Here is a 25,941-nt window from a genome sequence, read left to right as displayed (position 1 = left end):
AACAGTAAGAATACTTCTAGTGTCCTGGTGGACCTCCTGATGGCACCTGGGGGGGTTGGCCACTGTGTGACAGAATGTTGGACTGGATGAGCCACTGGCCTGATCCAACATGGCTTCACTTATGTTCTTATCCTGATCTCTGTGCACCACAGTCTCACTCTGAATTGGCCCCACACATATCTGGGAAGGCAGAACTTCAGAGCATGTCTCTCCATCCACCCTAGGGATGTCCCAGAGGAAAACATGTAAATGTATTTAGGCCCTGTTTCTCTTATCCCAACCTACCTGACATGAGGGTGTTGTGGCAAAAATGGAGAAGACACTTCAATGTACACCACTTGGAGTTCCTTGAAAGAAGGGAGGGTTCAATATATAATAGAACTGGAAATACAAAATACATGCTCATTACGAATATCATCCACAACCTGAACATTTGCTGCAACGTTATATACAAACTGAGCAGCAGACAGGAATCCAAAATGTAATCAAATGACAGCCACTTTGAGAGCTTGACATGTTCAGATGGTGAAGAAATGTAGCTAGCAGAGCTTTTTTTGTAGCAGGAACTCATTTGCATATTAGGCCACACACCCTGATATAGCCAATCCTCCAAGAACTTACAGTATACTGACTGACAGTAGGCTCTGAAAGAAGAGCCCTGTAAGCTCTTGGAGGATTGGCTATATCTGGGGTGTGTGGCCTAATATGCAAAGGAGTTCCAGCTACAAAAAAAGCCCTGGTGGCCAGATTGGTTAACCAACCCCCATTTTGCAACTTCTGACTCCACTTGCCCTTTGAAATCTGTCTAAGTAGAGCAATGTTACAATCAGTGATGAAGAGCCCATCTTTTTTCTGACCTCTTCACAGATTTCACATCCCAACCGCGATTGCTCTCAGATGCTCTCAAGACATTCACAGCCCCCCCTTTCCAGCCCTCTGAATGGGAGCCATTCAGCAGAAAGCAGCATGCACAAAAACAACATACTCCACTATCACAAAGCCACACATCTGTGTGTTACACATTCCTCGGTGGCGCCCACGTCTCACAATGCCAGTGCTTATTGTTTCTCTTTTTTGGGGGGGGGGGGATACAACAAGGAACTGTACCAGGGGCCTATGATGTAATGCGCACAAATGTTCTGCCAAGGAGCTGTGGAATGGCAGTCCACATTGCGAACATTGTGTCAGAGAGAAAAAATGAAAGGGGGGGGGGGAAACAATATGAAATTAACACAGCCAGGACAAAACTTTGTTTGCAGTCTTCTTGACTCCAAAATCAACTCAGGACCAAAATATTCAGTGTCCATTAGGCAATATTTAACGTTGTCTGCGATCAACCAAAACCCTGTATAGCCAGAAATTCACTAGAATTTAAAACAAGACAAAATGACACAGCACAGTTTCCACTTCTGTAAGAGGAGGAGGGGATTATTGGATTTATAGCTCGCCCTTCACTCAGAGTCTCAGAGCAGTTTAAAATCTCCTTTCCCTTCCTCTCCCCACAACAGACACCCTGTGAGGTAGGTGGAGCTGAGAGAGCTCCAACAGAAACTATTCTTGAGAACAGTTCTACGAGAACTTGTCACTGACTTAAGGTCACATCAGCAGGTGCATGTGAAGGAGTGGGGAATCAAACCCAGTCCTCCCAGATTCGAGTCAGCACACTTAGCCACTACAACAAACTGGCTCTTTCTGCAGGGCAAAACTGATTCCCAATTTCCTAAGAACAAAAAGAAAAAAGTTCCCCTCCCTCATTCAGAATCAGTAGAACAACAGCAAAAAAAAAAAAAAAGCTAACCTGGAAGAGAGAAGGCATCTGGCGGCATAATGAGAAGGAAATAGTCTAGTAATGTCAACATTTATTTCTGGATATTGTACAGTACTTCAGAACAAAGGCATCATCAGTATTCATTGGATTTTACTGAATTGGCATCTGAGAGATTATAAAATACATTTTAGATAAGATCCACTTCAATAGTGCATGTCAGAATACTAATTGGGGGGAAAGTAAAAAGGGGGGAGGAAGTACATTTTAGCGACAAACCTGTACAAAAAAGGGAGGAGGGGTGGTCTGGGGATCAGCCCCATTACTTATATTTAAGACTATGTACAAATGTTCTGTTATTTACCTTGTAATTAGAAACATTTGGCTGTGCCTCCTTCATACTGATGCATTTAAACAAAAACACTGTTACGAAAGTGATCAAATTCCTTTAAAAAGAGTACAGAGAAAGCAGAGAGAGCCCCCCTAATCTCGTAGAAAGGGAAACATTTGTGCAGATGGAACAATACAGCTTCTTCCTCTTTGATTCATCATAAGTCTATCCCTGCAAAGGCCTTGAAACAGGGTAGGGGGAAAGAAGAGATGGTAACTTAACGTTGGGAAAATTACAGATCAGGCAGACAATTCAAAACAACCTGTACTTGTTAGCTCATTTTCAGAAAAAGAGAGAAAAGACGAAAAGATAAAGACCAGAGCAATTAATGCTTTTCAATGGTAATCATGAGCACATGAGCATGGACAATTGGACATATTCGGAGAATGATCTGGTCTATTCAGAGAATCGTGCGGGTTTCATACTTTTATGATATCGGATTACTTGGGCTAGTTCAGCAACTCTTTGTCCAGGGATATGGCCACCTTGTGCAAGAAGATGTAAGCAAATTCAACACACAAAGAAAACCCATCGACCCGTTTCAAAGCACTCGATGAAGGTACAAAGTCTCCAGAGCGTTTTATACGTGGGCACTTTTAGCATGGGTGGGAGAGCTGGATCCTGAGGCGTAGTAGAAGCGGTTTTCGCCAAACGTTTGCGCGTCGCCCGAGCAGCAGACGATGATGCACCCGCCAAAGAGGCAAAGAGCAGAACCAATCCAGCCAGTGTAGAGAGAGTACCCAAAGCTCATAATCATTGTTTCACGATGAGCGCTCACGGGGAACCAAATCGTAGCCACGATGCCACACAGTGCTGGGGAAACAATGAGTAGAAGATCAACACTCTGCTTAGAAACGTAAGAACATACAAGCAGGCTACCGATTCATCTAGTCTAGCACCCTTTTTTTTTGTACAGTTGCCAACCCAATGTCTCCAGAAGGCTAACGCCTCCCCCACTTCCCTCCCCCCCAACACACACACACACCTCAAAGTTGATATACAGAGTCACAGGGCTTTTTTGTAGCAGGAACTCCTTTGCATATTAGGTCACACCTCCCTGATATAGCCAATCCTCCAAGAGCTTACAGTAGACCCTGTAATAAGAGCCCTGTAAGCTCTTGGAGGATTGGCTACACCAGGGAGGTGTGGCCTGATATGCAAAGCAGTTTCTGCTACAAAAAAAGCCCTGCAAGAATCATAACCTCTGAATTTGGATATTCCATTTAATCATCATAGCTAACGGTCACTGAGGAATCTGCGGAACCTACACAGTTTATCAGACACACAGGAGGCATTTAAACCAACTTAACAAGTCAACTGATTTTCAGTAACAATACCAATGTTTCAGGAAAAGACTTTTTGAAGCATAAAGTCTCATGGTGTGGGTGGAAGACAACCTTCAGCCTTGTTGAAGTTTAGCTAGTATATGTCTGGTCTGCTCTTAGATCAGAGACTGTAAATCTGGTAAAAAGGTAAAGGTATTCCCCTGTGCAAGCACTGTTTGGGGTGTTTTCACGACAGACTTTGGGGTGTTTTCACGACAGACAGGGTAGTTTGCCATTGCCTTCCCCAGTCATCTACACTTTTCCCCCAGCAAGCTGGGTGCTCATTTTACCGACCTCGGAAGGATGGAAGGCTGAGTCAACCTGGAGCCAGCTACCTGAAACCAGCTTCCGCCAGGATTGAACTCAGATCATGAGTAGAGAGTTTGACTGCAGTACTGCAGCTTTACCATTCTGCGCCGCAGGTCTCTTCATAAATCTGGTAGGGATGGTTATATTACAAGAATTTCTGGGGAACAGCGCATGACTTAACAATGGCATTACAGGATACTGCGGTGAATGGCATATGTTACTTTCTAGCTGTCTGAAGAAGTATTTCCCTTTCTAGTCATCAGCTTACTTGTCATCAACTTACTTCCCAGGTTACTGCGAGAAGGGGAGAAGAACCACCCTGTTTCTATTCTCCCATGCTGTTCATAATTTTTAAAATCTATTTAGATGCTCAAGGGGTTAATTGCACAACCTCATGCCACCTACCTGCTCTCCCTGGTCCGATCTGTCAGATGCAAAGTAGGAGTTTAATGCTTAGAACTTAATTCCTACACCTGCATGGGCCCAATTCTGAGCAGGAATGCAGGGCTGATTTGAATCAAGTCCCCCCCCCCCCTACACCTGGGAATTATGTTCTGTGCAAAGAACTCTCGCGGTACAGCTGGTCAACAAGATGAGGGTGGGCATATGGGCAATGGACATATGGGCAATGCAAGAAGTTTTTAGTATGTGAACACATGAAGCTGCCTTATACTGGTCCATCAAAGTCAGTATTGTCTACCCAGACTGGCAACAGCTCTCAAACAGAGGTCTTTCACATCACCTACTGCCTCTTCCTTTTTTAAAACTGGGGATGCCGGGGACTGACCCTGGGACCTTCTGAATGCAAAGCAGATGCTCTACCCTCAAGCCACAGCCCATCCCCTATGTCAAACTCCCCCCCCCCGCCCCGTGGCCCGGTTCTTTCCCCGTGGTCCGGGTGGAGGACGACCAAGGAGCAATACAGCCACTGCATGACGGCCAGGAGCTTTCCCCACCCTCTCTGATGTTTCCAAACATTAGAGAGGGACGGGGGAGGGCTTGTGGCCATAGCACAGTCTCAGTATCACTCGCTGAGTGCTACAGGCAGCGGCGTGGGGAGCAGGGGCTGGAGCACGGCATGCAGCACCGAAGATAAATAGAGAGGAGAGGGGGCGGCAGGTGTCAGGCTGCCCCTGGTATTGAGGCTTCCATGGCCCGGTACTGGGTCATGACCCTGCAAATGGGAAACGCTGCCCTATGTAAATAAACCCTTTGAGTCATCTTTTCTTTCAGAATTAATAGAGCTGAACACTTCAGTGTACAATAAAAAGATAATTTAATCCTTTGATCACTTTTGGAGTATCTTTTCCCAGTACCTTTTTCAGCTGTATGAGATACCCCTTTTGAGAGATGGGAGCAGCAAGAACTATGTTCAGTATTTAAATGTGATGAGAAAATAGGAAGCATCTCTCTCGGTACAGTCACCCAGAGCCAACAAAGAGCAGAAGGCTGTTCCTGTTGAAAGCCAAGGGAGGGGCTGTGTGGCTCAATGGCAGAGATCTAGTTTGGTGTAGTGGTTAAGTGTGTGGACTCTTATCTGGGAGAACCGGGTTTGATTCCCCACTCCTCCACTTGCACTTGCTGGAATGGCCTTGGGTTAGCCATAACTTTTGTAGGAATTGTCCTTGAAAGGGCAACTGCTGCGAGAGCCCTCTCAGCCCCACCCACCTCACAGAGTGTCTGTTGTGGGGGGAGTAGGAGATGGTAAGCTGCTCTGAGTCTCTGATTCAGAAAGAATGGCTGAGTATAAATTTGCAGTCTTCTTCTTCTTCTTGTAGGTCCCAAGTTCAACCCCCGGCATCTCCAGTTAAAAAGACCAGCCAGTAGGTGATATGAAAGACCTCTGCCTGAGAACCTGGAGAGCTACAGACCTTGATGGGCCAGAATAATGCAGCTTCATATATGTTCACATGGAAGGCCATGAGACTCTTAAAATACAAAGTTCAGAAAGAGTTTGGCTAAAATGATACTTTAAAAAAAATGGTTTCCACATCTGAGAAGCATCAGATTAGCCAGTATTTTGTTTTCTGCAGTGGGGGAGCTGTTCTGGATTCAGTTGTTGTTGCTATTGTAAGATGCCTCAGGGTAGTGTCAAAGCACTGAGGTTACAAGAGGAAGGAAAACATGGGGGGAAAGAAAACAGAGAGAAACTGTTTGGTTTAAAGCAACAAACACATGACCAAGCCTCCAGCCAGAGGGAGAATGAAACTTTCCACTGCAGCACCTACTATCATGGAAATTATATTTGTATTAGGGAGGAACACACAGAAGGTGACACGTGCAGAGAGTTTAGACCTGTCGGTCGAACACACCAAGCGCAACACAGTCAAAATTAAGCATCTTCAGTCCACATTAAAGGAGAGATGGTTTAAGCATGTGCTTAGCTCTTCCAGTGAAAAGTCAACAGAATTTCCAAAGCAGTTGACATTGGCCCAATTATGAGTTCAGTTCCATAAAACCTGCAGGGAAGATCTGGCCTCAGTCCGACATCTTGATCTCTTTCTTAGAAGCAAAAGGCCCGTGAATGTATAATGTTATGAAACAGAGATGTGTCAGCCGAGGAAGCCATCTGGTTGTTCCTGTAAAAGCTCTTTTGTTGTACAAAAAAGGCCTCCCACAATTATCTTTGTTCCCCACCACCACCACCAGCACCCTTCCTTCTAGAATTTGCTAAAAAAAATTCTGCCTTATAGATTGCTACTTGACCCCTTGATAAAAGCATATATCCTTGTGGCAAAAAACATCTCATGTGAAGTAGAAAAACCTAAAGCTGTGTCTTCATTCTCCCTTGAAGAGAGTTTTCAGAGGGTAAGCAGGCTGGTCTGCAGTAGAACAGCTAGATTCGAATCCAAGAGCACCTTAGTGACCAACAAGATTTTCAGGAGTTGAGATTTTGAGAGTCCAAGCTCCCTCATGAAGGAAGCTTTGGACTTGCAAAAGCTTATATTTGACTCACAAAAGCTTACATTTGATTCCCAAAAGCTTATTTTTTGGGTGGGGGGAGGAAAAGGAAGAGGAGGAGGAAGGAGGAGACGAGGAGGAGATTGGATTTATACCCCACCCTTCACAGCCCGAAGGAGTCTCAGAGCAGCTTACAATCTCCTTTCCCTTCCCTTCCTCACAACAGACACTCTGTGAGGTAGATGGGCTGAGGGAGCTCTGACAGAAACTGCTCTTGTGAGAGTAGCTCTGCAAGAACTTGTGGCTGACCCAATGTCACATCAGCAGGTGCATGCGAAGGAGTGGGGAATCAAACCCAGTTCTCCCAGATAAGAGTCCGCACACTTAACCACTACACCAAACTGGCTCTACACCGAATTATACCAATAAGCTTTTGAGAGTCAACGTTCCCTTCATCTGACAAAAAAAAAAATCTTAGCTCTGACTCTCAAAAACTTCTATCCCCAAAACCTTGTTGGTCTCCAAGATGGTACTGAACTCAAATCTATCCATTGTCCCTGGCCACCCTGAAAAGATGGTAAGATCATGACTTGTTTTAGTTAACCTTGCGTCAAGGAGCCTGCATAGCTGGAGGAACAGAATCCACGTTTCAGCTATGGAGACTGCTGATTGGCCTTGAATAATTCACTTTCTCACATTTTCAGCTACCCACATACACCAGGAGGAGAATTCAACACTTTCTCATAAGTGCACTTATGCATTCAGATTACATCAGGAAGAGATGAGGTATTCATAGATGCTGGTGCTAAAGGGAAGCTAGATTTTATACTAAAATTATACTGTGCTGATCTCTAAAGGGAAAATGACAGTTCTCCATTAGTAAATTGAGATGTTTATACTTCGGGGTTATACTGATTGAAAACTAAAGGAACTGAAGGAACCAGGTACCCCTGGAATACAGCTACATTATCTTAAAATGATTTCTGGATCACATTCCATGAAGGTCATTTTTATGTAGTAGATTTTAGTGCCTGAAAACAGTGGCCCTCAACCTTTTTGGCACCAGGGACCGGTTTTGTGGAAGACAATTTTTCTACAGATCAGTGGGGGTGCTAGGGTTTTTGCCGCCCCAGGCTGCCCCCACGCCCACACCCCATTCCTGCCCCCCATGGGGGTCTTTAAATGAGGAGTAGGTGAAGGTCTCTGCCTCACTCCACAGCCCGGTTGCTAACACGCCACGGACCAGGACTGGTCCATGGCCCGGGGATTGGGGACCCCTGCCTTAAAAGATACTCTCTCCCCACCTCTCACTCTCACTCTCACACACACAGACCACTCCTGTTGGTCACTGAGGGCTTTTAGGTTTTAGGGCTAGAAGCTTACATTGTTATAAATGAACTTCTCAAGATTTTACCAAGTTAAATAAAACACAAACCAAAGACAAGTTAAATAAAACACACACCAAAGCTGTGGAGCTGTTTTAAAATGTATTACAAATGAGATGTTTTCTTTTTCTATAGAAACTCAGTTGGTGGGAGCTCCATTGTTTACCCAGAGTTCTTCACTGGTCATAACTTCCCCGTTCCCTTTTTACTAAGAATGTTTTGCACGCTCAGTGGGAGATTTCTCACTGCATGCACGCTCAGTTGAAGAGAATGGAGGAGCATTGCTGTTTCTATCCATTCTGATAATAGCCTCTGTAAGTGTCCTTGAATTAAAAAACAGGGAAGGGGCGGAGAGGAGAGAGATTAAGCAATTCTGAATGTTTGAGGGCGAATGCATCAATGGTTTCCTTCAAAGTATTGCTTACAGGAATGGGATATTTAGGTCGTTTGAAAATATGAGCCCCTGTAATACCAATTTCAAGTTAAATACAGCTGTGGGCTGCAGCCGGCAGGCTATTCCTTTGTAAGGTGAATGGTTCAGATCAATCAATTACTGTTTCTTCAAAGGGTTCTCGGCTCTTGGGAGATGGCTGTCCAGTAGCTCTGTTGAAGCACCCTCAGAGTTTGGGGAATGTAAAGCCCCCGATTAAAGGGAAGGGTTAGTTAGGTGTGTAGGAAAAAGAGCAGTTTTGAGTTTTGGGACACACACAGAGAAGCAGCCATAAACTGGTTGGGGCATCTTAGGGATCTAATATCCCTCTGCTTAGTAGGGTTGCCAACTCTAGCCTGGGAGATTCCTGGAGATCAGGGACTAGTACCTGTAGGGAGGAATTTGGGGAGGGGGTTCACCTAGAAGCTCTGGTGTACCTAGAGTTTGCCGTATGAAGATGCCATTTTCGGCAGGGGTACTGATCTGTGCAGTCTGGAGATCAGTTGTAATTCCAGGAGAACTCCAGGCCTCATCTGGAGGTTAGCAGCATTCGTTTGAAGGTCTGCAACAGTTGTCAAAAGGATTGTTGAAAGTAGGGAAAGTAGGGTTACCAAGTCCCCTGCTTCCCAGAGGTATTGTACCATGGAGTTTTTCCTCCCAAATGGCTAGAGCAGCTGGGAAAACCATAGAGTTTTCCCGGAAATGCCTAGAGTGGGCTCCGCACATGCCATTTTGATGATGTCACTTCTGGGTTGGGAAACTCCCAGGCAGGGGAACCCCCGCCCAGACAGGGGGCTTGGCAGCCCTAGTTGAAAGTGGTTTGAAAGAGTCCAGTTTGGGGTAGTGGTAAAGTGTGCAGACTCTTATCTGGGAGAACCAGGTTTGATTCCGCACTCCACCACATGCATTTGCTGATGTGACCTTGAGTCAGTGACAAGTTTCAGCCTTAATCAATGCATGAAAAACTCCACTTTGTTTTTGGATTTGATGGGAATGTTGATGAGCAGAAAGGGATAAAGATCAAGGAGGGGTGATTGAGGGGTTGGAAGGGTGGGGTACCTGTATTATTGTTGTCAGAAACCTATTTTGAGCTTTCATCACATCATCCGGAAAATCTGAACTCACTATTTTCCTGGCAAGTTTTCAAGCGGTATTGTAAATTCCACATTGGGTTTACTGTGTCCTGCAGCAGATGGAACACTGTCCCTAAGCTATTTACCATGGCCAGGGGATTTATTTATGTATTTAAAGATTTATACGCTGGGTTTCCCGCCATTCAGACAGCAGTTTGAAGCTGCTTACAACAGAAGTAAAAATATACAATAAACTCACAGCTCTTGTCCAAAAAGCATAATAAAACAACCAAGAAAAAATCCCATAGTGTGTATTTGGGTTTTTTTTATTTTTAATCACAGCCATTTATAAGAACAAGTCAACCCACAGGAAAAATTTTCATCTATAGTGGAAAAGTCAGTAGTGATAGAATCTGATATGCTTTGCCAAGGAGAGTATTTTTTAACATGGATTTCCACTTGGGGAAAGGTTCACCTTTGCATAGAATGGGACATACAGCAGAGCCTCTGCCCCAGATTCAAGGACTGAGGCTGAGGCTGAAGCTGAAGGGGGAAACACAGTTCCTATAACCTCTTGTAACCATCTCAAGCTCAGACTCAGGTCATGTGATTTTAGGGCAAGTCCTCAAACTACCAGTTCCGTAACACTGTTAAATATAAGGCAATGTCTCTACATTCTAAAATCTATCATTACAGCACCTTTACACCTTTACAGCTCCATGGTCCTCAGACACCCAACAGCCTCTTGCTCTCTCAAACAACCCTGCTCATTTTTACCCACTTTTGGTATGAAGCCCTTCCTCTAGGGTAGGCCCTACCCTTCCTTTGATTTTTTTTTTACTGCTGATTTTACCAGTTACTTTACTGCTGAGAATTTTGTTGCTTGGATTTTATCAGTTGTTTTAGCCTTTTAAATTAGTTTCTTACATCAAATCAGAATTTTGCTTAGCACTCTTTCCCCCTCCTCCCTCTTATACAAAAATTTGTCCTTCCTGTAAATTTTCAACACCAGTCATGGTTTCAGCATGTTCTTCCAAACCATCATTACACCCAAACCAAAGTTGTCAAGCATGCTTCAAACCATTTATTTATTAATTATTAAATCAAATTTCTAGACTGCCCTCTCCTGTAGGGCTCAGAACACAATCATAATTTAAAATTCACAGAACAAAAAAAAAATGCAGCAATTGATCTAACTAGGTTAGGGTGTCAAACATGTGGCCTGAGGGCCGAATCAGGCCCCCGGAGGGCTCTTATCAGGCCTGCAAGCAACTCACTGTCATCTGCTTCTTTCTCTCTCGCTTGCTCCTTTCTTCATCACAGCTTTCTTTGCAGGCTTGCTCAAACTCAGAGGAGCTAAAGAGCAAAGCCTCTATTTCTCCATTGGCTGGCCACCACATGAAGCAACTTATATACAAAAGCTCACAATGCCCAGACATTTCATGTTTTCCCTTGGGTCTTAGGCTTAAAGCATTGATCATAAGATTTCTGTAATGAATGTCAATAAATCAAAAGTAGGTTTGCAACTTACAGATGCACACCGGAACAACACCTGAACAGCCTACTAATCTTTTAAATGTTTTAAGTTTTTTTAAAAAAATAATTGTGTTTGTGTCCTTTAAAAAGTTTACATATCCACTATTTGGCGTTACATTTTATGACACACATGGTCTGGCATTTATGTCAGATCCGGCCCTCATAACAAGTTTGACACCTCTAAACTAGATGGCACTGAGAAACTGCAAATTGTGCCACTGTCCTGCAGGGGTGAGGGAAGGCAAGAAAACAGGCATGCCAGACAGATGGAAAACTGTCGCTGTCCTCAACCAAACTCCTGGCAGAACAGCTCTGCCTCACAGGCCCTGTGGAACTGTGTTAAGTTCCACAGGGCACCAATGTCATTCAGCAGAGCATTCCACAAGATTAGAGCCAGGGCCAAGAATGCCCTGACTCTGGTCGAGGATAAACAATGCATAGAAACTAGGGTTTGGAGTGTAATGTTGTTAGCAAAGAAGCCTATGCTGATATAACATTGATGAGCTCTGGAATGCAAGGGAAGGTAAAATTTGTACAAGCTGGGAGGAGAGGGAAGAACTTGTCTGTAGGGTTGCCAACTCTAGGTTAAGAAACTCCTGGAGATTAGGCATAAAGGCTATCATCCCCTCAGAGCTATCTTTTCCCCATCATATCACTGGAGGGTCTTGGGGAATTTTTTCTTTAAAAAGTGCAGGCTTGGTTGCCTATGCAAATGCCTCTCAATTCTGAGCAGAATTGACAGGGAAACAGAGGATCCTCACTATGCAGAAAGCAGCCCATGACTGCAATATACAATGTTTTTTAGAGAGCCAGTTTGGTGTTGTGGTTAAGCGCGCAGATTGTAATCTGGGAGAAACAGGTTTGATTCCCCACTCCTCCACATGTAGATGCCAATGTGACCTTGGGTCAGCCACAGTTCTTGAAAGAGCTCTCTCAGCCCCCACCTACCAGGGTTTTTGTTTCAGGGAGAGGAAGGGAAAGGAAAATGCAAACCGCTCTGAGACTTCTTTGGGTGGTGAAGGGTGAGGTATAAATCCAATCTCTTCTTCCTTCTCTTCCAGACTTTTTTTTTTGCAGCAGGAACTCCTTTGCATATCAGGCCACACAGCCCTGATGAAGCCAATCCTCTGAGAGCTTACAGGGGTCTTAGTACAGGACCTACTGTAAGCTCCAAGAGAACTGGCTACATCAGGGGGAGTGCGGTCTAATATGCAAAGGAGTTCCTGCTCCAAAAAAAGCCCTCCTCCTCCATTGTCTTCTTCCAGCTCCATTTTTATCAGATCAGCATGAAACAGCTGGGGTTTTATGGCCTGACTTTTCTGAATTGCAGACAGCGTGAAGTTTCTGCTGTGGCTGGACACGTCTCCGGTAGCCTCTGGCAAGTGGGCAAGCGTGCATGGCATCCACTATAATGAGGCATGATGTCAGTGCTGGCTGCTGAGGGAGAAGGCTGCCCGCAGGGCAGGGCGACACAAAGAGGCCAGTCTCCACTCTGCCATTCTCTGCCTCCCCCTCAGCTAAACAAACTGGTAAAAACAAGACACCAAGGCCTGTTGTTACGAGATGAGGAGGCCTCAAGAATATGCAGGTGCTGGCTGAGACTGTAAAGCTCATTGTGATCGGGGCGCTACTGGCTGTGTCTTCCATCTTGCCGGGATGAAAGAAAAAGACACTAAGTGTGAGAGCAGCGCAGACCAATAAAAGTGAAGCCTGCCTCACAGAGTGGAGCCATGGAGGGCACATGGGGACACATCTCTGTCTTCAGGCTTTTGGCCCAGTGTGGGCGACTTTGTGCTCTGCTAACTGGAAGGGGCCACCAAGGCTCTGAGCAGTAAACAGGGCTGCCAGGCGTTGCCTGACAACAGGCAGGAGATAGGGAGCAGCAGAGGATTTCCATTGGGGGAGCCATCAACACCCTCAGCACGATGTCACTTCTGGCATGATCCGGAAGTGACATCATCATATTCGCAGCGTGATGACGACACTTCTGGGTCATACGGGAAGCAATGTCATCACACCAGGAATACCCAATGTGTGCCCACAATTTTCCTGGGAATTTCCTCCTGCTGCCCAGCTGAGCAGTGGTAAGAAAGGAGCGCTGAGGGGCTCCTGTTTGGTTATTGATCATTATTAGAGTCCAGTCATACCTTAAAGACTAACAAAATTTGTGTCAGAGTATGAGCTTTTGTGAGTCACTGCTCACTCACAAAAGCACAAATTTTGTTGGTCTTTAAGGCACTACAGGATTCTTTCCTACCGCTATAGACAGAATATAATGGCTACCTATCTTGATCTAACACCACTTTGATTTTTTCATTGGAATGTCTAGTATATTTTGCTTGGAGCTAGTTGCCTGGAAAACAATGGTCTAGAGACGGGATACAAGTAATTCTTAATGTAAGAAATGTTTGCAGATCTTAGAATCATAGAGTTGGAAGGGACCTCCAGGGTCATCTAGTCCAACCCCCTGCACAATGCAGGAAATTCATAAATACCTTTCCCGCCCCCCCCATGCCCCCAGTGACCTATGGTCCATGCCCAGAAGACGGCAACAAAAATCCTCCAGGATCCCTGGCCAAACTGGCCTGGAGAAAAATTGCTGCCTGACCCCAAAGTGGCAACCAGCAATTTCCTGGGTGTGTAAGAAAGGGCCACAAAGCAAAAATGTTCAGCCAAAGCAAAAATGTCAGTGATTTAATCATACATACACAGCAAGGAAAGGTTCCTTTGAGCTTGGAATCACTATTTTTTTTATTATTTCTTCCCAGACTGCTTTTATTTTCCTCGCCTAATTAAGCAGCTCTGTCATACTGCCTCTCAGTCAATTTCCAGAAAGGCAAAGATTCTGAATGAAATCAATGCAACCTGCCCTTTAGGTCTGTGCAGGGTTTTGAAATGGGCAGCATCTTCAGAGTTCTCTTTCAGGCAAAGCAAAATGTCAGCTAAATCAATTATCCATATTTATGCAAACTTAGGACTGCTTTATCCACGGCAATTTTCTAGCATGGGCTTTTCCCTTTCCATGTTGGGAAAAGTACATGTGCTGCACATATTTATTGTCAAATGTGTCACCTTTTAAATCAATATTAGTTTAATGCAGCTTACAAGATAATTTATTTATACCCCACTTTTCGCCCTGAATGGGGCCCCAAAGTGGCACACAAGATGGTTTTATCCTTCCAACAACCACTCTGCAAAATTGGTTAGGCAGAGAGAGAGAGCATACAAGAGTGTATGTGACTGACCCAAGGTCATCCAGCAAGTTTCTATAATATAAAAACAGTAAGAGACAGAAGTTGGAACCAAAAATTCCCCAGTTCAGATCTCCAGTCTGTCCTGAACTCAAAACATGTTCTTAGACAAACCATTATTCTTGCAGCATTAGCCTACCCTACAGGGTCATTGTACAGCTTTCTGTAGCCATATACAGAGAGTACTGGAAATCTCCAAATAAAAGGTTAGATTATAGACAGATAATAAGTACTCATTCAAATTCATATCTTTCTCTTTCACCAGGTATGCATTCTCCTACACAGATATCAGTCTCGGGTATATGTAGAAGTCTGCACACAATGTATACATTTTTGTCTCTTACACTGGGTTTTCCGCCATGTTAGAATATGATTATGTGAGAAGTGGCCTTTAGATTGTCTTCCTTTCCTGCTATTACCATCCTGAGTAATAGTAGAATGCTACAGAGCAGATTTCTGCCGCGGCAAATTGTTCAAGGAACCCTTTCCAGTTTTAACATTATTTGGAAGAATGTACCTTCAAGTAAAACCCAAGCTTTGACAATTGGTAGAAGATGAGCGAGCGAAGATGTGTATCTTACCCAAAAGGATCAGAAGGATTCCGCCCAGCTGGGATCGTCGATATTTGGCCACTCCAGGTTCATTGCCCATTCGGATACAAGGCAGGACAGTCACCAGAAGAAACACAGCAGGGAGTCCCAAAACTGAGGCTGCAATCATCAGTGCTCGACAGGCCTGGACATATCCTGTGAGGAGAGGAAGCAGGTACTCAGATCTCAGGTTGCCTCCTAAAAGATGGTGTACCACAGGCCTCAACAAATTTTATTTGGCTGTATACAGGGTTTTTGTATGAAAAGTCCAGCAGGAACTCATTTGCATATTACGCCACTCCCCTGATATCACTGTTGTTTCACACAGGGCATTTTTGTAGATAAAGCCCATCAGGAACTCATTTGCATATTAGGCCACACACCCCTGATACCAAGCCAGCAGGGACTGTGTTCCTGTGCGTTCCTGCTAAAAAAAAAATGCCCTGGCTGTATAAGTGAGCCCTTCAAAATTTCATTTATTTCAGCCTTCAGGGTTATGTTAGACCATATTTTCTAATTATTGTGACCACACACACACAACTAGGTGCCGCAATGAAATTTCTTGGTGTCATAGTGACCTGGTGTCTGGGATTCGTTAAACCCTGATGTACCAAGCTTTAGTTCAGGGATTCTTAAATTTGGCATTACTTTGGTTACTGAAGAAGTACTCCATCTGAACAGGGGAGAAATGGGCAAATGTCCTGCTCAGCCACCTTGTACTTATAGCACAATTGCCAGCCTTCGGGTGGTAAGTGTCAAACAAACTTGCACCAAAGATTAAATATATTAATATATGGATACAGTATACATACAACGTTTAATATCAAATATACAGTGTGTGTGCACACTAACAATATATATATCAAATATACAGTGTGTGCACAATATAATAGCTGCCTCCCTGGATTTCTGTGACTGTGTCTTTAAATGCATCTTCAGTTAGATCCACGTAGCTTTCTCTTCCTTATAAATCACCTCAGTGAAATTATTAAAAGTCTAGAAGATGAGAGAAGATGCACAAGGAAATCCATGGTAAATTTACCACAAAAGAGAGATAAATGGGACGGGACCATTCTTCCAGACGGGCTTCTGACTCTTTGTCAGCCTGAATTCTCTGTTTACATAACATTCCATGGAGCCACAGAGAAAAATGTTCATGTTCGGATCAGTGCATGTGTGCTTCCAGTCTCTGCACCTGGCTTATACCCCACTTTTCTCTACTCTAAGGAGTCTCAAAAAGGGTTACAACCTCACTCCCTTCCTCTCCCCACAACAGTCACCTTGTGAGGTAGGTGGGGCTGAGAGGGTTCTTTCAAGAACTGCTCTTGAGAGAATATCAAGGTCATCCAGCAGGCTGCATGTGGAGGAGTGAGGAATCAAACCCAATTCTCCAGATTAGAGTTCGCTGCTCTTAACCACTACACCAGACTAGCTCTTAACGGCACTTCCTTGATTGATATTTAGACAGGACACTGGATTCATGTAAAGGCAGTGTTCCACGTGTCCTGATGTCACGTTTAGTGTGAGTATGGTACGATTGCCAGAGTGCTGAAGATGCAGGTCTGAATCCCTACTCTGTCATGGAAGTCCGCTGGGTGACCTTGGGCCAGTCGCACAATCTCAGCCTAATCCACTTTAGAGGGTTGTTCAGAGGATAAAAATGGAAAAGAAGAGAATGATACAAGCTGCTACGGCTCTCCAGTGTAGAGAAAGCAAAGATTTAAATGAAGTAAATAAGAAACAAACCCCGTGTGCTTGCTATTACATGCAGCGTTAACACTCTCAGCTATTGATGGCCAACAATGAAGCCATGTTTCCTTGCCCACAGGGGATGCATGTTGGAGCCATTGCACAGTTTGAGAACACTTTATTTATTTGTTAGTTGCTGCTCTAATTCTTTTGGTACATCTACATCCTACCATTCTCCCATCAAGACAGTATACCAAAGGGTTCCTTTGAGATCTCCCATCCAGGCAGGGAGCAGGGAGACCCACTCCAACTGCATTTCATCAGACCCTGCCCCAGGGCCCTTGCAACGTAATTCTAAAGTGCTGCATAGTAAATAATTCATGTCAACATCTAATGTAATTCGGGCTCCCAAGCAGGGTACACAGGAGTGGTAAGTGCCTTCAAGTCGTAGCTGACTTACGGTGACTCTAGGATTTTCAAGGCAAGAGATGTTCTGAGGTGGTTTACATGGGGCTTTTTTGGTAGAAAAAGCCTAGCATATTAGGCCATGCCCCCTGACATCATCATTGTTACACACAGGGATTTTTTGTAGGAAAAGCCCAGCAGGAACTTATTTGCATATTAGGCCACATCCCCTGGTGCCAGAACTGCGTTCCTGTGTGTGTTCCTGCTCCAAAAAAAGCCCGGGTTTGTCATTGTCTGCTTCTACAAACCAATTTGGGATTACTTGATGGCCTTCCATCCAAGTATTAACCAGGACCAACCCTGCTTATTAGTTTCTGAGATCTGATGAGAGTGAGGTAGTCTGGGCCATCCAGGCCAGGGCAAGAACTGTCACATAAGAGAACTTCAAGAGTGTCATTGCTAAGACTGTGAAGCTGGGAAATCCCCCAGTTCGAATCTTTCCTCCTTCATGAATTCTCTAGCTGGCTACATACAAACCACTCTTGCTCTGCCACAGCTGGGTCACTCCTAGATATTACATAAAAGAAACAGCAACAGAAGCAGGATTCGCTGGCAAAAGAATTCTCTTCGGAGCATTCTGCAAGTCATAAAACAAATAAGGAGTGAAAGAACGGCACGTACAGACCGCTTCAAATTATAGTTGGGGAAAGGAAGGAAGGTATTATGGGAAACTCAGTTAAACATGCAATTCACCTCAGGATACTGAAATACCAACTGCCAAAATTACAGGTTATAAAGTAGACATGGGTTTCCCAAATAGTTATGTGGGCAGGTTTGGGGGCGTTCACAGGAGGGGATCAGTGAAAGCAGAGCTTTTTTTGTGGTAGGATATTAGGCCAGACACACCTGATGTAGCCAATCCTCCTGGAGCTTACAGTAGGCCCTGTACTAAGAGCCCTGTAAACTCTTCGAGGATTGGCTACATTAAGGGTATGTGGCCTAATATGCAAAGGAGTTCCTGCTACAAAAAAAGCCCTGAGTGAAAGGAGAGTCTTAACCCCCTTCTCACGCAGTATCCCTCTTCCCCATACACACAAGCCCTCCTTCCCAGCTGTTTGTCCCTCACTGGAATTATACTAGTTAGTCAGGAGGAACTCAAATGGTTTGGAGGAAGGGTTATGGAAGGAAGCAGCAGCAGGAGGTACAGATTAAGTACCCTTCACCTTGACCACCGACTGACCCTTGCCAATGTCATCTCCAGCCCCTACACAAGGACAAGGCAGTTAAGACCTGAGATAGAAGAAAGGATTGCACCACTTCAAACTGCAAGGATGAAACACAGAATTACAACTGAACTCTAGGGTGCGGTCAGACAAGCACTTTGCTCCGTTGTCGTTGCTTTTCCCCAATGGACTTACAGTGCTCATCCATACATCCACATCTGTCCTCCATTGCCCACTCATTGGCCACCCAGCCTCATCCCTGTCTTTCCCAACACCAGTTAGAGTACAGTGTTTTTTGCTCAAGCCAGTCTCACGGCACACATCCAACATCTGATCTCTCTGTTGTGCACTTAAGCCCTTTAGGAGGTCTGACTTCTGCTCCCTGGCTGCCATTCTCCTCCCACTGTTAGCGATGTTCACATTTGCCCAATGGCGAGTAAGTGGTTATGTGCATGCGCAAAGCAGACTCTTTAAAAAACAAAACCAAAGCTGCTTGCCCACCCTCTCTGCAGTGACTGTACAGTAGCAGTCACTGATCAGTTTGATTGCATTTTTCCAGAACAAATAGTTCTGGAGAAATTAGAGGTGCGCCCAAGCCCGTGGTGTGACCACACCCCCAGACTACAATGATCTGTTCCCCTGGAGAAAATGGCTGCTTTGGAAAGCTAACTCTATGGCATCACATCTATCCTAAGCTCCCTCCTCTCCTCAAACTCAACTAGGGTTGCCAGCCTCCAGGTGGGGCCTGGAGATCTCCCACTTTTACAACTGATCTCCAGCAGACAGAGATCAGCTCAGAGAAAATGGCTACTTTGAAGGGTGAACTCTATGGGATTGTACCATGCTGAGCCCTCCCCAAACCCCACCCTCTTCTGGATCCATCCCCAAAGTCTCCAGGTACCCTCCCAAGGTTCTGCCCCAATCACCAGAAATTTCCCTGCCCAGAGTTGACAACCCTTAAAACAGGACAAGGAGGGAATAGTTGAGCCAGAACCTCTCTCTTCAATATATGAATGTTTATTTGCATAGCGGTTCTTTCTCTCTTACTCTAAGGGATATAGGGAGAGCTTCCTGGACTCTGTTACCCACTGCTACTCAGCGGGGGGGTGGGGGGGAGGGACACCAGAAAGCTGGTGTTGTACCTACACTGTGATGTCATTTCCAGTGAATACTCAGGAGTGACACCATTTAATTGATATAACACTCTGGGATTCAGGCAAAATTCTATGGTTTTGTCCCCCTCTCTCCCCTCTCTCCCTCCCCTTGCCCCTAGAGTTGCCAGGTCTGTGTTAGAAAATGCCTGAAGACTTTGGGGGTGGAGAGAGTTGGAGAGAGTGGGGTTTTAGGCATGGTATGATGCCATAAAGTCTGCCCTTCAAAGCAGCCATTTTCTCCAGGGGAGCTGATCTCTGTCAGCTGGAGATCAGTTGTAAAAGTGGGAGATCTCCAGGCCCCACCTTAGGGCTGCCAAACCCCCAATTCGCTGGCACGATGACGTCACCCATGTGGGGCTGCTCTAGGCATTTCCAGGAAAACTCTGTGGTTTTCCTGGATGCTCTAGCCATTTGGGAGGTAAAACTCTATGGTGCAATAGGTGCCATAGAGTTTTAACCTCCCAAATGGCTACAGCGTTTGGGAAAACCATAGAGTTTTCCCAGAAATGCCTAGAGCAGCCCTGCACGGGTACCGTCATTTTGATGACGTCACTTCCAGGTGACGAGATCAGCACGCACACGACTGTCCTCCACTAGGGTACGAAGAGGACTTGGCAACCCTACCCCACCTGGAGGCTGGCAAGCCTACTTGCCCCAGCCCCGCTAGTTGCCAGCCAATTGCTGGGAACCCTAGGAGGGAACATTCAGAATGGTGACCCAAACACCTAGAGTCTAACTTTACCACCTCATTTGGATGCTTGTGTAGACTAGGATTGCCAGCTCTGGATTGGGAAATTGTGTAGACTAGGATTGCCAGCTCTGGATTGGGAGTTTTTGCAGGCAGTGGCTGTGGAGGGTGAGGTTTCGGGAGGAACCTCAGAGGGGTAGAATGCCATAGGTTCCACCTTACAAAGCAGCTGTTTTCTTTGGGGGAACTGATCTCTCTTTTTTGGAGATCAGTTGTGATTCCTAGAGGCCTCCAGTCACCAGTTGGAAGTTGACACATCTCTCATGTAGACAGACCAGCAAATTGGCAAACACATGTTTGGAAAGCTGCTTTGGCAAATTCTGATAAAAGAAATAAGAAACACAAAGAAATAACACTGACAGCCTGACAAGTTATGTCCAAAGAAAACACACGCAGGTTCAGTTAAAATATGTACTCAGTATTACATCCAGGGCTTTTTTTGAGCAGGAACCCACAGGAATGCAGTTCTGGCTGTCAGGGGGTGTGACCTAATATGCAAATGAGTTCCTGCTGGGCTTTTTCTACAAAAAAGCCCTGATTTACATCTTTGAGGATCAATTTTAAAAGATGCATCTCCATATTTTAGGGAAGCAGCATTCTTAGGAAAAGGAATGGTAAGGACGATAGCTGAGAGAGCTGAATTTATACACAAGCCAAACCAGCTTCAGATTATGAGAAAGGAAAGGAAAGGTCCCCTGTGCAAGCACCAGTTGTTTCCAACTCTGGGGTGACATTGCTTTCACAATGTTTTCACAGCAGACATTTTATGGGGTGGTTTGCCATTGCCTTCCCCAGTCATCTACACTTTCCACCCAGCAAGCTGGGTACTCATTTTACCGACCTCAGAAGGATGGAAGGCTGAGTCAACCTCGAGCCAGCTACCTGAAAACCCAGCTTCCGCCAGGGATCAAACTCAGGTCGTGAGCAGAGCTTAGAACTGCAGTACTGCAGCTTTAACACTGCACCATGGGATTATGAGAGGTCTTTAAATACAAAAATGCTTACTAAATCACCAGATTTTCAGTAATGCTATGGGGCCTCTTAAACTGGACATAGTGTAGTGCCTCAGCCTGTCTTAATCTGGTCCTGGCAGCTGGTCCTTTCTACTCCCAATTTTGTGGACTCTTACCTCCCAAAGCATCTGAAAACCAACTGAGTAAATGTGCATGGTTCACTCTTCTGCTTATCAAAACAAAAAGGGTCAAAAGTACGTTGCAATCTTTTTTGCAAAAATATTGCTCTTTTGTACCCTTTTGAAGCTGGTCAAGCACCAATATTTCCATTACTGATGCTTCCTAAACAAGACACCATGATTCAGTGGTAGAACACCTGCTTCGCATGAAGGAAGTGCCAGGTTCAAGCCCTGGTAGCAGCAAGCCCAACTAAAATTGTTAGGCAGCAGATAATGCAAAAGATTTTCACTAGAGACGCTAGAGAAGTAGTCTGAGAGGCCAGTGACCTGACTAAGGCAGCTTCATGGGTTTAAGCTTAAGCAGTGTGAGCAGGGAGTCCTGGCACACAGCCACAAACTTTCTGAGGCCCAAGATAGAGAAGATGCTGGGACCTTTCCTCCTGCACCATTATCTTGACCTCAAATGCTGTTGAGGCTGCTGCTCTTCATTTGTAGTCCATTATTTGCTTTGATGGCAGGGGAAAGTGTCGTCAAGTCACCGTCGACATACGGGGATCCCCTTATAGGGTTTTCAAGGCAAGAGATGAGCAGAGGTGATTTGTCCCTGCCTGCCTCTGCAATACAACTCTGGACTTCCTTGGAGGTCTCCCACCCAAGAACGAACCAGAGACGATGCTGTTTACCTTCCGGGATTTGATGAGATCAGGCTAGCCTGGGCCATCCAAGTCAAGACTTATTTGCTTTACAGGTTTATTTGTTTATTTTTAAACAAATCTATCCTACTTTTATGATTTTTTTTTTAAATGCCTGGAGTAGCAATCGATGTATCTAACACATCTTTCCTCCAAGGACTTCACACATGGGTTTTCCATCCTCATTTCAGCCACGTAATAGATCAGTGAGGTTGAGAGTGTGTGGCTACGCCAAGCCTTCTCAGCAGAATCGGGATCTTAACCCAAGACTGCTAGCCTGGGACACTGACCCCGCCAGCTCCAAACACATTACTGAACCAACAGAACTCTGAGAGCAGTCATAAACAGTTCTACTTAGATTCCTACTCGGAGATATTCCTTGGGGTTTAGTCCCAGTAAAGTATTCTTAGGATGCTTTGCAAACTAATCAAAAAAGAGTTTAATTTAAAAAAAAAAACCATTATAAACACAGTAGTCCTATTGATTTTATATCACAACAGATGTTACCATACAGAGAAGCAGTGTTCCCTCTAAGCCGAGTTAGTGTGAGCTAGCTCAGTTTTTTAGCCTCCGGCTCACACATTTTTGTCTTCGCTCAGGAAGGATGGCCACAGAGCAAACTAATTTATGCAGCAGCCAGATCACTCACTCACAACTTTAATGCCAGTAGCTCATGAAGTAGAATTTTTGCTCACAAGACTCCACTGCTTAGAGTGAGTATTGCAGTATAAAAACTGAATCAGTGTATCCGGTGTATTAAAGTTCAAAGGCCTTCCAAAACAACCTGGTCTTTGGTAGATGGATAAAATGATGGAACTAGTGATTTCCCAGAGAAGAGCAATCTACATACATGGGGCCACCACAGAAAAGTCCCTAGCTTACATCCTGGTTTGTAATACATCAAATAGAAAAGAGATGCTCAGCAGGTTCCTAGATATTGACCTACACTCAGACTGGTACCTATAATAAGAAATAGTATTAAAGAGAACTTGCCCCTGGAAATAATCTGTATTCTACCTCACCACCCCAACAAGGGTCAACCAGTAACTCCAGTTGAGGCTGTTTGAGATAAGGAAAAAACCACAGGGGTAAGGATTAATCCCATTCATCCAATGGTATGCTCCTGATCTGAATAGGGGAGTTTGCATTTACAGTTTACCAATTTTAAAAAACTGTTCAGAGACCCATGAATTAAAACAAACCATTTGGCCTCATTTTTTTCATCTGCATTTGGGAGACAGCAATGCTGGCCTACCTTCTTGGGCGTGTTCATAAGGACTATTTAGAAAATGTATGTAAAATACTTTGAGCTTTCGAAGTGCCCTGTGCAAATCTCATCAGTTTTGTGCAGAACTTTGTTTTAGTAGCAACGATCTAATGGGAATGCTGGAGACAGATAAACAATGTGATCCCAGTCCTGAGTGTCACCGATTTCTACCTGAGTGAAATAATAATAGTATCCACACCTGAACACAGGGACAGTGTATTTCCCTCCCCATCATGACCTGCTCCCATATGCATGTGATTAAGACACAAAGCTTTCAAGGCAGAGGATTATTTTGAGACCCAGCACTTTTTAGGCACCCTTGACCTATATAGCCCAGGCTAGCCTGATCTTATCAGACTTCAGAAGACACATTAGGTTGGCCCTGGCTAGTATTTGGGGGAGACCTCCAAGGAATACCTGGCTCATGATGCTGAGGCAGGCAATAGTAAACCACCTCTGAATTTCTCTTGCCTTGAAGACCCTACAGGGTCACCACAGGTCAGCTGTGACTTGTTGGCAGCAGCAACAGCAAACCTTTCTAGGTACAAATTCTGTACTTACAAAAGTCAAATTATCCCCAAAACACCTCCCAAAAAGCCTACACAGAGCTACCTCTCTCTTCCTTCAAACATAACATCAAATATTGAAGCCTTAACCTTTACTCTTCCTCCAAGGGAAACCCTCAAGTACAAATACACATAAATGCATTTGCTCACATTAATCTCTGTCTTTCTCTTTCTTCCACCCCCTCTGTTGTTCTCCCTGTCATAAGATCTACAGGGCAAGGGCTTATCGGTTTTTTGCTTCTATTGCTCCGCAAAGCATTCCCATGTACCATGATGACCCATATATGACCTAAAAAACAGTAGAAATGGTGCCATTGTCTTAAAGCTACCCTGCCATGAAGAGTGGCACCTGACTGTTGCTGAATATTCCATACCTGGTAATATGAGGATGTCCACCAGCGGCTTGCAGTGATAGAGTCCGGTAGCCATGACACAGTCTGCCCACAGCCCCTTGGAGCCCAGCTCATCCATCTTCCTGCAGGTGGTGATGGTGTAGCCACATGTCACGACCCAGTCGTTGGTGGAGGTGGCCACAATCAAGCCAATCCAGCCCACGAAACTCGCCACAAATCCAGTAAGGTGCAAGCAGGTAGCAACCATCTTTCTCCCTTGACTGGAAGGCCAGGTAGCCCAAAGGGGGAAAAAACTGAAGAGGAGGAGGACGAGACTGAGGATGGCTAAAGAAAAAAAACTTTTTAAAAGCTACCTGGAAGTTGACGAAACAGCGAGAGCTGCCTTTGAGCTGTCAGCAGAGGGGACTGGAGTCTGATGTGCTGGTATCCCGGGTGGTACAGACATGCCTCTCATCAGTTTGTTCAGCCTCTGGGAGGAGCTCAGTCCCACACAGATCAATGGGAGGTATAATAGAGAGTGCCAAGTTTTGCTTTAAACAAAACAAAACACAATCCTTCAGCGAAACAATGAGAGAAGTTAGCCTGTGGGAGTGAAAAGGCAGAGGGGACGAAACAAAGATCGACAGCTGCCAGCTCGTTACTTTCCAGTTCCATGGCAAAGTTGTCTTCTAAACTGTAAACTCAACAGGTTAACTTTACAACTTCAGCTGCAGTAGTTGTTAGCCACGTTGTATAACTAAAGGCAGTATTTAACTGCCCAAAAAAAAAAAAGGAGGCAGAGCCGGACTAAAAGCTACCAGATCTCCCAGAGAAGCTTAATCTTAGCACCTAGATTCAAGTTCAGTTGCACTTTAGAGGCCAACAAAATTTTTGGAGTATAAGCTTTCAAGGGACAAAGTTCCCTTCTGACAGAGTTTAGACTCTCTAAAAGCTTATACCCCCAAAATAATCTTGTTGGTTTCTAAGGTACTACTGGACTAAAATCCAGCTGTTCTACTCCAGACCTCTGAAAAGAATCTCAGCAGTGTAGAAGGACAAACTTTAGTTATTCCAAGTTTCTTTCTGTCACTGAATACATTTATACACTGCCTTTCCATCAAGAAAGCTGGTTCTCCAATTTAAAATTTGAAAATAAAAAAACAAGCGGTTGGGGGGAATTGTTTCAGGCCACTGATTGTCTTCTCAGGCGTGGATGATAGGAACTCCCTGGCCTACATATTTTGACTTTCCCTCAGGGCACACAAGGGTCTTGAGGAAGCCACAGGGAAGGTGAGGAAGGGGCCACCTCAGCAGTTTTCTCCTCTCGGCTGCTTGGCGATTCCTTCAGGAGCTGGTTTTGAGGGTGGGGCTTCTCCTCTCACTTTTTTGTTTGTCTTCCCTTAAGGCACTACTTTCTTATTTCACATTTCATTAATCAGCCCTGATACCAAAAAGAAATGCTAGGGATGAGGCAAAAATGAAATGCCCTATGGGGCTGCTGACCTCCAGGTGGTGGCTGGAGATCTCCTAGTATTACAGCTGGCCTCCAGACAACACAGATCAGTTCCCCAGAGAAAATACTGCTTCGGGGGCTGGACTGTATAGCATTATGCCCTGCTGAGGTCCCTCCCTTCCTCAAACTCTGCCTTCCCCAGGCTCTGACCCCCGAATCTCCAGGTAATGGTATTTCCCAACCCAGAGCTGGCAACCTTACTTATCAATATGTAGATCACCTAATCCAATGTCAACAGTTAGTGGCAACTAGCTCTAATTGTAT

General features: G+C 44.9%; 2 protein-coding genes across 2 annotated transcripts in view; both read right to left on the bottom strand.

Moving 5' to 3' along the window:
- GPR160 (G protein-coupled receptor 160) overlaps positions 1-25,941 on the bottom strand; it is a 302,729-nt gene that overhangs the window by 56,466 nt on the left and 220,322 nt on the right. The window lies entirely within an intron of this gene.
- CLDN11 (claudin 11) lies at positions 1,845-24,610 on the bottom strand. Its single transcript, XM_060242516.1, has 3 exons — positions 24,207-24,610; positions 14,948-15,112; positions 1,845-2,969 (listed from the first exon to the last, which is right to left on the bottom strand). The coding sequence occupies exons 1-3, from the start codon at positions 24,430-24,432 to the stop codon at positions 2,737-2,739; spliced, it is 624 nt and encodes a 207-aa protein (XP_060098499.1). The 5' UTR covers positions 24,433-24,610; the 3' UTR covers positions 1,845-2,736.

Source organism: Heteronotia binoei, chromosome 6, assembly GCF_032191835.1.
Source record: "Heteronotia binoei isolate CCM8104 ecotype False Entrance Well chromosome 6, APGP_CSIRO_Hbin_v1, whole genome shotgun sequence".
Lineage (NCBI taxonomy): Eukaryota > Metazoa > Chordata > Lepidosauria > Squamata > Gekkonidae > Heteronotia > Heteronotia binoei.
The sequence above is the reverse complement of the archived record's forward strand: the minus strand, read 5'-3'. Positions and strand labels throughout refer to the sequence as shown.